The sequence below is a fragment of the Thermobia domestica genome, chromosome 12, assembly GCF_964235325.1.
Source record: "Thermobia domestica chromosome 12, izTheDome1.hap1.1, whole genome shotgun sequence".
Taxonomy (NCBI): Eukaryota; Metazoa; Arthropoda; class Insecta; order Zygentoma; family Lepismatidae; genus Thermobia; species Thermobia domestica.
In genome coordinates, this window is record NC_137465.1 from 206,802,091 (window position 1) to 206,814,869 (window position 12,779).

At 37.2% G+C, this 12,779-nt stretch overlaps 1 protein-coding gene across 2 annotated transcripts in view; it reads right to left on the reverse strand.

The window, feature by feature from the left end:
* 5PtaseI (inositol polyphosphate-5-phosphatase A) overlaps window positions 1-12,779 on the reverse strand; it is a 98,494-nt gene that overhangs the window by 68,165 nt on the left and 17,550 nt on the right. For both annotated transcript variants that reach the window (XM_081734646.1, XM_081734645.1), the window contains exons 7-9: window positions 12,439-12,555; window positions 3,577-3,632; window positions 2,119-2,203 (exon numbers count right to left, since the gene is read on the reverse strand). In XM_081734646.1, coding sequence (XP_081590772.1) covers window positions 2,119-2,203; window positions 3,577-3,632; window positions 12,439-12,555 — 258 coding nt within the window. The remainder of the gene's footprint in view (window positions 1-2,118; window positions 2,204-3,576; window positions 3,633-12,438; window positions 12,556-12,779) is intronic.

Below are 12,779 nucleotides of genomic sequence, written 5' to 3' on the forward strand. Positions count from 1 at the left end.
ATGCGTGGTGACGTTTTCTCCACCAGTCACAATCTCTCGATATCATCCTGCGACATGTTAACGAGACATTACAGTCCTTCCCTAAATCTTTACCAACTGCCGGTGAATTTTAGCCGCGGTTACATGTTTTGACCAGAGAAATCGAATAACTGAACGCACTTCTTCGAGGGAGACCAATTTCACAAACGAGTCTCCATTTGTGTTTGCCTACAACTAGCACCATAGGTGGCGGGTGGCTGAAACTGCAGTTGCCAACTCCATATATTAAAATTACCAGACACTCCTCATTCCTCTATATGAGACGAAACTCAAGAAATATAGGCCTTGTAACCTTAGTTTCTGATTCTCTCGTAATAGAAAACAAACAACAAAGAAGAAAGCAGATACTAGACATGTATATCGAATTTTGTGAATCACATATCAGCAGTTGTCATCAATCATATATATATATATATATATAAAATGAATTCCGGTCCTCTACTTCCTGATGTATACTCTGCCACTGACTTTCTTGCAACATGGCCAGTTTTCTGTGTTTATTACTACTCACAAGCGTAACCTAACTAGCGACCATTGTTGGCAATTATCTTGCAAAGAAAGAAAAAATAAAATAGTATTTTCTGTGCATATCCTGAATGATCTTTTTTCTGCATCAAACTGTACTACGAATAAATTATAAATTTTAATAAACAAAATACTGTCTCAAATGTTATTAATATACATAATTTCAATTAGTTGATTTCTTTCTACAACAATGTCTCAACCTTTCTTTGTATTTTTAAGAACAAGATTCAACTTTCCACCTTGACTCGACATGAATAACAACGATTTTCATGAACCCTAATATACTTTTTAAAAAAATGATAAATACGATTTACATGTCAATCTATATAGACCCTAATTTAGCATTACAAAGGCAACTTTTCGTTTCTCGTGATGCATGCAACCACTAGGAAAGCTCTGGCCACAGTCATAGGTTGGTAGTACGATATTTGCTTTGCACATCAACAACTTCCTGTTTTCGAATGTATATGCCCAAGTTACGAACTCCGTGCTTCATGTGAAATGGAACCCCAGAGCGCGCACAGCGTATTCCAGGCGTGTTACTTATTTGGTTAGACGGAAATACGTTGTTTAGTAATTACTTTGGTTAAATGAACGTGATAAACGAAGTGTCGTAAGCATCGCTAATTCATATGCAGGAAGAACAAACAGGGAATAAAGCAAGTTTTAACTTAAAAATTTAAACAACGAAAAACTACAACTGATCTTCGATTTGAACCCGAGTCTCTCTAGTTTACCATGCGGATGTGTTAACCACCATCCTTCTCGATGTGTCTCTTAACCACCGATATCTTCCACTCTTAAAATCAGTACCCAAACGTCAAGACCATAGTTCTTATTGTGTTTGGATAACCCACTAACCCAGTGTTAATATTAATAAGAATCTATAGCGGCTGTTTCCATTATATGAGAAATTAAAGAAATTAACAACGTTTTTATTAAATCATAGGAGCAAATTAGGAGCAAATTCAATGAAGACGTGAAAAGGTACACTGGTTAGCGAACTAGACCGTGAGCCAGATTAATTCCGGCTCAGTCACATTTTGTGCTCTGAATTTTCATTGATACAGGATATGAAATGAAAATGAAACTGAATCTTTTAGTTTTACGTCCCAAGATAAAGGAGACGGTGATGAGAATGAATGAAATAGTGGTATGAAGAAAGTAAGAGGAAACGGGAGAACTCCGAGAAAACCCACGTACACGGTGTCTGTCCATTTGGCGCAAGCAGGAATCGAACCAGGGACCTCACGCACCAGAGGTGAGCACTCTACTACCGATAATGGATACAGAGTATGGAAAAATCGGTTATTCCTTTTCATAACATATTTGTCAGTTCCAAAACTTTGTTACAAGCCTTCGAATGAAAATACCTTACCCATGTTCTATAAAAAAGATTTAGAAATGCAAATGAATGCACTTTTGATTGCATGTAATCTGAATATTGACGCGGTTGGTAAGCCACGTCTGCAGCAACGTGACGAACAGGATACCAAATAAAAAGCAGATAAAAGCTAAGTTAGAATAAAATAAGGGAATTCTTTATTAACCTACCTTAACTACACCTTGTGTATCCGTTCTAAAATTGAAGTCTCCGAAGACGAAGAAAGGTACGTTTTCATAGTGATCATTGTGAAACCTGTAAAATAGTGTTTAGCTTAAGTAAGAAATTGCTTTTGTACGTTAATTATACATATACAATATTTTAATGATAAGATACATCAATGATACTTTCAACAAAAGCCATACATTTCAGTAACAAGTTTTAATTTAAAAACTTTCACATATAGTCTCGTAAGCCAATTTACAGTATAATCCTTAACAATAAACAATAAATAGAAAAGGAAGTCAACCATAGCTAATATTAAAAATAATATCCTGCCACTTATCTCGTAAAACTGAGAGAAAAATCTCAGTCAGGAAGGCTGGCCACCTGTTTCAAACTCGAAACCTCCCAATTGCGAAGAATGAACGCGAACTACTACCTTCCAAAAGCTCGGATGTTATGATAATAATGAGGAAGACTCAGCTACCGCTTCGTTCGGAGAACTCCTTTGTAGCTATATAGTCAGAGCGTACACGTCTCTGGAGCGAGAGATCCGGGTTCAATTCCTGTCGGGAGCTCATCGTAGTTGGAATTCCACGTTACGCTGTAGGTCCATGTCTCTCATATAGCCTCGCTGCTGAAAGGGACGCTGAACTCAAATCAATTCAGCCTAACGCTTCGTTGGAGCTATCTGGCGTTTCAGATGTTAACAAGCACAGGCTTTTATGCTTTCTATTTTTATGTCAAATGATCCGGGAAGCAACTTAAAAAGGTGTGGATAAGCACCTAAGCCTTCATGAATGATTTCATACACTGATCCTAGCTAATTCCCATTTCTTTTGTCATCTCATCTTGGTAACGCGGCGATCTTTAAGGATAATTCCTCAAACAATACTGATCACAACTTCAGTTTTAACCTGCACTGATCTGCCAATTCGCGATTTGCCTCACACATTTGTCATACTGTTTGGAAACTTGTTCACCTACTCGTAAACTTATAATGTAGCCAAGCACTTCTCACTATATAAATTGCAAACATTTGCTGGTGACTTCCACCTGGTTTAGCAATGCTGAAATCGAGTCTCATTGTGTATCCGGTTTCGTGAATTCCACGGGTGGTGTCTCTGCTATACTGCGGAGCTCCTGCTCTGAATGTAGGATTTTTTACTTTTTCTACCAGGCTACCGAGGTGAATATAAGAATTTCAATTACAACAAGCATGAAGATATTGTCTTCATGGGTCATAACCGAAATTGTATTTTAAAAATCTAATTATATATTGATTTTTTTTTTCTATGGTGATTAGTTCTTTTTATTTATTTTAGATCCAGATAATTCATACGATTATGATCAGAACAGAGGAATGAACTTCATGTTTTAGAAATCCTAATTCCTAACGTCTCTCTCACATATATAAAAAATGAAAGTGTTTACTCTTAACTTTAAAATAAAATCTTTTAACTCACCTGTCCAACGTATATTCTAAAGCTCGCTTTCTATTCTTACAGTACACTGACGGAAACTGAAAAATAGGATTACAATTTATTACATCATAAAGCACTGTTAGAATTAAATTATATAACACTTACTGCTATAGAAAATGATGTAAATTTAATAGTGGATGATAGGAAAACAATAGAAAGAACTCGGTCTTATTAAACGCTCGCAGGGACACGAGTTTAAAAGTAAATTCAGATAAAACTAAATACATGGAAGTTCGTTGGGATTGTAATATGCGAATTATGGATGCATTAAAATATCAAATAATACTTTCGACAAAGTGGATACTTTGAAATATCTAGGATCAATATTAACAGGCCAGAAACATATTCACGCAGAAATTAAATGTTGACTAAAAGCAGGGAATCTGAGTTATTATTCAGTTCAAACTAGTTTGTCGTCGCGTATTCTGTCGAGGAATTTGAAGCTTAAATATATAAAACAATAATCATGCCTGTTGTTTTGTATGGCTGCGAAACATGGTCGCTTGCTCTGAGGGAAGAACATATTTGAAGACTGAAAGTATTTGAGAACAAGATCCTGAGACGGATATTCGGACCCAAAAGGAATGGGAATGATCGAAACTTCATAATTTGTACCGTTTATCAAACACTGTTAGAGTCATAAAATCTAGAATCAGGTGAGCAGATCATGTAGCCAGAATGGAAGAAAGCAAAAACGCTTTCAAAGTTTTAACTGGAAATCCAATCGGAAAACCATTAGGAAGACCTAGGCGCAAGTAGGAGAACAATATTAAGATGAACCTCCCAGACATAAGAGTTCAAATTAGAAACTAGATCCAGTTGGCTACGGATAGAAGTCAATGGAGAGCTTTTGTGAAGGTGGCATTGAACCTCCGGTTTCCATAGGATTAGTTAGTTACTGCTATAGAAAAGGTGGTCAGGATAACTAATGGGTTAATGCGACTGAACCACCCTGTGTAACGCAACCACAGGATTGATCCGAAGTCACGCGTACGACGCCAGAAACTATATGCATGCTCACTAAAGAGACTGGGGTGCTCAGCTAGTCTAGAGTCAGTGTTGCTGAACAGCAAAAATCTTTTTGCGCCCTTTATTGTCTAAAATTCAGTAGCAGGTCTGTCATGAAAGAAAGTACAAGATAGAAAATTTGCAAACACAGTGATAAAAGAAAGCACTAAGATAAAATTAGTAAATAAAGTGAAATATTAATCTTCGTTTTACGGGGCTACGCGGCAAGGATAAAGAAAGGCCAAAGTTGATATGAGATAAAAAAAAAAGAAAAGAAAAAGAAGATAAAGAATTAGTTTTATGTCCCACGCTTATGCTGGTTAGGCTAAAGGAGACGGTGATGATGAGGAATAAATGAAATGGTGGAATGAAGAAAGTGGGAGGAAACGGGAGAACCTCCAGGAAACCCACGAGCACGGTGTTTGTCCACCACAAAATCCACACGGCGCAAGCTGGGATCGAACCAGGGACCCCAAGCACCGGAGGTGAACGCTCTACCACTGAGCCACCGCGCCCCCTTTATGAAAGATAAAAGTCAAATATTTATCTGGATTGTCAATTGAACAGGAGACGAAAAATGCATTTAGTGACAAGAGGCAGGGAACAAATAAATAGGAGAAAACCAGAAATGACTTAAGTATAACCACTAGGACAATCACAATGCGGGTAGGACATGGAGCTGACGAAGAAACATAAAAACTTGAGAGATCGTTTGGTGGTCATCTCCGAGTAGTGTTAATAAGTCTGCTGAAAGGACAAAATCAGCTCGAAGCTGAGCATTATGAAGATAATCCACAAGCGGTTGTTGAATACTGTGTCTAGCTCCACTGGTCCACACAATGATGAGTCTCCCCCACGAAGTAGAAATCCATGTGTTAAGTATGAATGTCCAATGCGAAGTAGAGTTAGAACAAACACGTTTCTTCTGTCGAAAAGATCTTGATCTTGTACTTGATGGTGGTTCAGACATCAAGTACAGTTTTGAGTACATGTACTTATTGTTGATGGCCTGGTCCCATTCGAGCTCCCAGCACATGCAACTGAGCAGTGAAGAGCGAGCGCAGATCCGTGCTGGGTATGGGGAAATGAAGCTCTCTTCTTTCGTGGGCAGCAACTTTCGCGGCACGGTCTGTCTTTTCATCAGCACCTATGTCAACATGGCTCGGAACTCAGCAGAGTTGAACCTCACATTTCTGTGCTAATAATCTGTGATAAGATAGGAGGATTTCCTGAACGAAAGGATGTTTACCTTGCATATCAAGGTGAGAACTCAGAACACTTTGAAATGAAATAAAATAAAATCTGTAAGTTTTACGTCCCACGATTATGCCGGTTAGGCTAGGAGGTGACGGTGATGATGAGAGATGAATGAAATGGTGGAATGAAGAAAGTGGGAGGAAACGGGAGAACCCCGAGGAAACCCACGAGCACGGTGTTTGTCCACCACAAAGTCCACACGGCGCGAGCTGGGATAGAACCAGGGACCCCAAGCACCGGAGGTGAACGCTCTACCACTGAGCCACCGCGCCCCCCTCAGAACACTTTGAGAATCACAACAGATTAAGATCCTGCGCATATGATATGCGGAGACATAACGTGAAGTTCGTAAAATTGCAACTACTTCAGTAGTGAATATTCAAGGAAAAGCGTGTAATTTAAAACCGTAAGTACGTGTAATTAAAAAAAAAAAAAATCCGACAGAATCACCATTTTAAGAACCATCAGTTAAAAATACAGTGAAGTCTTGAAACTGTTGTAAGAGGAAGCGAAACACTTGTTGAATTTAGTGAGGGCTGATGCCTGGCTTTTTGTATTGGGCCAGATGGAATGAAAAGGCTGGACGAAGTATCTTCCATGAGGGTGTAGGTAGAAAACCCAATTAACATAAAGAAGAGTTTGGATGGCAAGATCATCCAAAAGTTCCAGAGCACGAATTCCACAAGACCTGGTAACGTTGGGTCGTGCTTGATAACGTTGGTAGCGATTTCTAGCTTCCAGTGCAAAAGATGAAGGATAGCAAGGCACTGATTTTAGATGAGGAAAATAGTAGAACATCAGCCGATAACGGCGCTATATGGCTCATGCACTTTAACATACAAGTTGGGAATACGACTGGTACGGAATCCACAAGTCACCAAACGTATGCCAAGATGATGGACAGTGTTCAGTTGGCGTAACATGGTAACTCTGGCTGATATCATAACAATGCTTCCATAGTCCAACTTTGAGAGGATTAGGGCAACATACAGTCGTAGAAGGACAATGCGATCAGCACCTCAAGAAATTTGGAACAACACTCTCACAAGATCGAGTGTTCGTAGACAGTGATATTTTAGCTCCTATAGATGGACTGTCCAAGACAGTCAATGATCAAACTGTCGGATGTTGCCAACAGAAGACAAGCGTGTACACCCTAGATAAAGATCTCGAGTTTTCTTGAGGGTTCCTTCTTTCCTCCCACATTCCCATTCCTATTCCATAATTGTTTACTTTGATTAGTAATTTGGGCCCTACGGAGCATAATCGTGGGACGTTAAACTAGAACTTTCTCTTCTAAATCCTACACTTAATAAAACGTTACGAAAAGCTGTAATGAATATTGGATGAAGAAATACAAAAAGGCAAAACAAATTATAATTGAAACGAAAAGGAAACACTGATAGCAATAGAAGTTGAAGAAGAAAAAAAAAAGAACTGGAGAGTTATTTAGTATTAATTCTTGGTTAGTATTAATTCTGCTCTGGCTTAAAATACCTTTATTATTATTACTATTATTATTATTGCCCGGATTTATATGTAAAAACATATTTTTTTTCTAAACACATACAAGCCCAAAACAAAGGTTATTATCTCAATTAAGAACCTGCAAGTGTAAATTACAAATTTTATTTCACATAAAAATACATATTTTATGAAAAAAGTTATGTAAATAAATATTTTGGACATTTTTGTAATAAATACATATTTTTAATAATTTTCCGTGATTTTATTCTAAATTTCACAATGTATTATTTTTTCCTTTGTCAAGAAAGAAATTAACATCGAGAAAAGAATAGGCTATGTAAATCTGTCCATCGTATTTACAAACAATTTCCCATCTGCAGAAACAGCGTCGTCATAAATCCGAACCCTTTATCCTAAAGTGGACAAGTTAGTATCAAATGGGACTTTTTTTTTTTGGTAAAATCAGCAACTAGAATTGAACTTTTCAAAGAAACAAATCACGATCTTTCACTTCCTCTAACACGTGGTGGCGTACCTGGCTTAAAACAGTACTATATTATACGGAGAATTTTGAAGCATTTGTATATGTAGTAATTAAACTAAACCCAGACAATGCTTCATCCACTGAAATCGTTCAAAATTTAGTAATTGACAGTGGCTTGAAATGTGACTTGGCTTTCATATTTGCCAATTTCGGTTTCTTGACTTCCTCTATAAACAAACTAGAAATTACGAGAAATTTATGCACTACTTCGGTTAAAGAAGTACAGTGCTTTGAAAGAAAGCTGAATGTTCTTTCTGCTTCGAAAGCTTAAGTGGTAAGAAAAAAAATAAAGATTTGTTTGAGAAAAACATTGGCTATAAAACCGTGTATAAAATATCTAAAGTGTTAGAAGGCCAAACCACAAGTGAAGTTGATGGTGTGAATATTAGCGATATGCGCATTTTCAAATACGCGAGGTTAACATCGTGTGATGTAGAACATTCCTTTGCTCAATATAAGGCTTACTCCGTGACAATTGGCATGGCTTTACGATTGGTAATTTGGAAAAGACGTCAGTAATTCACTGCAATGCCCACGAAATTTCGACATCTGATGAATAGGAGCTAGTAGTGACATCTAGTATTTATTTTTCTTATATTGGACATTTTCCCATACTTTTCCTTGTTATCTTGTTAAATATTTTTTTTAAAAATTGTTAGCAAATATTTTTTAATTTTTAGCACATAAAAATCCGGGCCCTAATTATTATTATTATTATTATTATTATTATTATTATTATTATTATTATTATTATTATTATTATTATTATTATTATTATTATTATTATTATTATTATTTTATACTCAATACGTACACGAAACTTTAATATTGGAACTGCGTTATTCCTTCCTCAATGTTTACTTTCTACTGAAATGTTCAGCAAGGTATTCCATATACAACAATAGGCTAGAGTATGCAAGAAGGTAAGTACCGTTTCAGTTTAAAAAGCACAAAATAAAATAATTTATCATGTTCAAAAAAAGAAAGAAAAAATAGCCAAGAAGCTCTATAAGTTAACGTTCGCATGAATGCTTCGACAACTTAATAAGCTTATAATAGATCTTGACAATGAAAGGCTTCCTGTAATACTTCCAAAGTTCAGGAGTGTTGAGAGGTAATCCACGAAGAGCAAACAAAGTGTTGAAGGGATTCTTGCTTTATTTCTAGATCAGATATGTTAAAAGAAATGCCACTATTGAGTTACCTGATTTTGAGAGAGTGATGTAATATTCAATGGGTGATGGAAATAAAAGAAATGTACTTTGACACCACTCGATTGATTAACTTGTAAGTTGACTGACTGGGGTTTAACGTTCTTTTCATTATCGTTGCTGCATGTATGAGAAAAAAAAATAAATGAAATTTTACTTTCCACGGTTATTCCGGCTAGGCCAAAGGAGACGGTGATGAGGAGAAATGAATGCAATGGTGGAATGAAGAAAGTAGGAGGAAACGGGAGAACCCCGAGAACACACGGTGTTTGTCCACCACAAAATTCATTTGGAGCGAGCTGGAATCGAACTAAAGATCCCAGGCACCAGAGGTGAACGCTCTACAACTGTGAAACCGCGGCCCCAGTTAAATGTATGATACGGGCCCTATTGAAACAACCAAGAATCGTATCAATACCCGGTTTTGTATTCGACGCAAGCATCCGGCACTGCGAGAACAGAATAATGTTCGTTAAGTAAGTTGGTTTGGAAAAAAGTTACATGAATTTTTTTCAGTTCAACGTCCCACAATTATGCCCGTTAGACTAAGAGAGACGATGATAAAGCAAGTGAATGATGATGGAAGATTTGGTGAAATGAGAAAGTGGGAGGAAACAGAACACCGAGAAAACCCACGGACACAATACTGTCCACCACAGACTTACTTGGCCGCGGATCGAACCAGGGACGCACGCACCACAGGTAAGCGCTCTACCACTGAGCCACCGTGTCTCCCTTTGGTTGGTTTGGAGTTTAGTGCCAGCACTGGAGAGGTTATATAAGATGTGGATCAGAACCACGTAAGCTCCTGCCAGGAATTGAACAGAAGACTCATAAGCTAACCATATAGCCATTGATATTAGGAAGATTGTCATCCTTCGATTTATGTATTTATACATATTTCTGGTCATTATTGACATCTATGGTCTTAAGCCCGTCACATAGACACCATCTCGGCATTTGCCTAGCGTGAATGAGGAAAAAAAAAATATCACTCAGGATGTCTGGCCTGGAAAAGCTGTTACATCTTCTCGATTGAGTTTTCCTACCAGTAATCGAACCCGGGACCGCTGGCACCAGAGGCGAGGGCATTAGCGACTACGCTACACGAGGCCACTTTGCAACTCTTCGAATCCAAGAAATACATCTACCCCCTGACTGTCTACCACTGTATTTGAAGAGTTAACTCCCAACGAGAATAATATTTTGATTTCAATTAATACAGTGTTTTTTTTTTTCCAAGATTTTCATTATTTACTTTATTGCAAAAGTTCCATTACTTTATTATAGGTTCGATTTCTTAATTTATTCAAATGAAATCATACTAACGAATGCAAATCTTGATTAAACACTTGTAATCTTGGAACTTGGTTCTTACGACAGCTCTGGTGTCTTCAGGTTTATTTTATTTTTATTTATTTTATCTCATCAACAATTTTCATCTTTATTTTTCCCCAATGAACAAGCCTTAAAATAATTGAAAATCAGATCATAAAGATTCATCAATAGAGTAATATTAAGTTAACTTAACTTCTTTTAAGTTGTATTTTGCCAGCCAGATGTACTGTTAGTTGCATATTTTTCCGATTGCTTAAACCAAACACTTTCTGCTGCATTGGTATAACATAACTTAAGAAATCACGACGCTTAGGTGAAGACCGTCCATTACTCAGGTAGTTATCATCGCTCTAAAGTCACCTTAAAATTTTGATCCGTGGAATTTACTTTTTCATTGTGTGCTTACTATATCTACTAGAAGTGAAATGCTGAACTTCCGAACAAGATACAGACTTTCCAAATTCCAGAGGAAATTCTTAAGTTATATTTGTTTGTTACAGTTTAGCGTCCCTTTACAGCACCAAGGCTAATTAGACGTGGGCCTACAGTTTAAAGTGGAATCTGAACCACTATAATGTATTTAAATTTTTTAATCGTCTCCCACTGGGAATTAAACCCAGGACAACGTGCATCAAAGATGCACGAGTCAGCCAGTAGACAGTGATCTGACAAATAATAATGCAAGGGAGAATAAGAAACTAAGGTTACAAGACCGATATTTCTGAAATTTCGTCTGTTATAATGGAATGAGGAGTGCGCGGTAATTGTAATACATGGAGTTGGCAACTGTGCAGAGTTCCAGTCACCCGGCAATTACGGCGCTAGTTGTAGGTAAACATAGATGGCGATTCGTTTGGAAAATTGGTCTCACGAACAAGTACGCTCAATTATTCAATTTCTGTGGGCGGAACATGTAACCGCGGCGTAAATTCGCCGCTGACCAATATTGTGAAAGCTTGACACGACTGCGCGAAGCAATCAAGAAGAAACTGGGATTCCTCACCGACGGCGTCATCTTCCTTCACAACAAAGCGCGCTCGCATACAGCCCAGAAAACTACCACATTGTTGAAGCAGTTTCGCTGGAATACCATCGACCACCCTTCCTACAGCCTGGACCTCGCTCCACGCGATTTTCATCTGTTCCCGCACCTGAAGGAGCACCTAGGAGGCTGTCGCTTCGTTTCAGACGAGGAGGTGAAACACTTCGTGACAAGGTGGCTGAACACGCAAGGACAGCATTTTTACCAGGAGGAAATCTTCAAATTCATCCCACGATGCGACAAGTAAATCAACCAATATGGAGGCTATGTCGAAAAATAACCTAATATATGTACTACTGTCTGTTGGCTGTATTGGTTGTATGAAATAATATATACACGTTTCACTGCAGTGTTTGTAACCTTAGTTTCTGATCATCCCTTGTAAAAGAATTAATAAATACCTCACGGATAAAAGGATACTGTACATATTTATCAGAAAACCTACGATTCAGAAATTGACCGGTCACATACACGTGAAATGTACGATGCACGAATTTTATTCTTTACTCGATTTTGGTGTATATTTTAGTAGAAAAAGAAAAGGATCCAAAGGCTTAAATTTCACAATTGTGTCCTTTGACCAAAGATAGAGATGATCAATGGGATTGACCAAAATATATCTCCAATGATAAAACTGGAAGTAATTGGTATATCCTAAGAAAATTCACCTTTATGAATAACAATATAATATTCGTACACAAAATATACACTGATTGAACCAGAGGTCTAAACAGAAACTTGTGTATTTTAAACATATATGAACATTCTATATCATTGATTGGATTTTAGTACGAAAATTTTACCAGTCAATATTACATCATACTGAGTTTTAAATGTAAGTGAAATTTGAGTTTTAGCACAGTATGCAAAAACAAGAATTATCACTGAGTTTGAGCTACATTAAAATGCAAAGATAATTTACTGTAGATGACTAGCAGGTAATTTATTAGTTATTAAAGATAACCCAACAGACTTACCGTTTCCATTGCTACAAAATTCGAAGCATCGTGAAAGAGATGGATGTTCACCAGATCAAAAACTGAGCCCCTTAAACTCCATCGTGTCCGAAGAAAGCCTTTTCGAGACCATTTACACTGGAAGGAAATTTTCGAACGATATAAATAAAATAATTGTCAAAACAGTTGCAATTGATAAAATCATTCAGAACAAAAACTAACTCTCTTGGATTAAAATACAACATGCTTGGATCATTTTCTTGAATCCAGCGTGAATAAATATCTATTTCTGCACAAGGAAATCTTAACATATTTACCTAAACGGTGTCCTTATTTGGGATTTCATTTTCACGGTCCTCTCT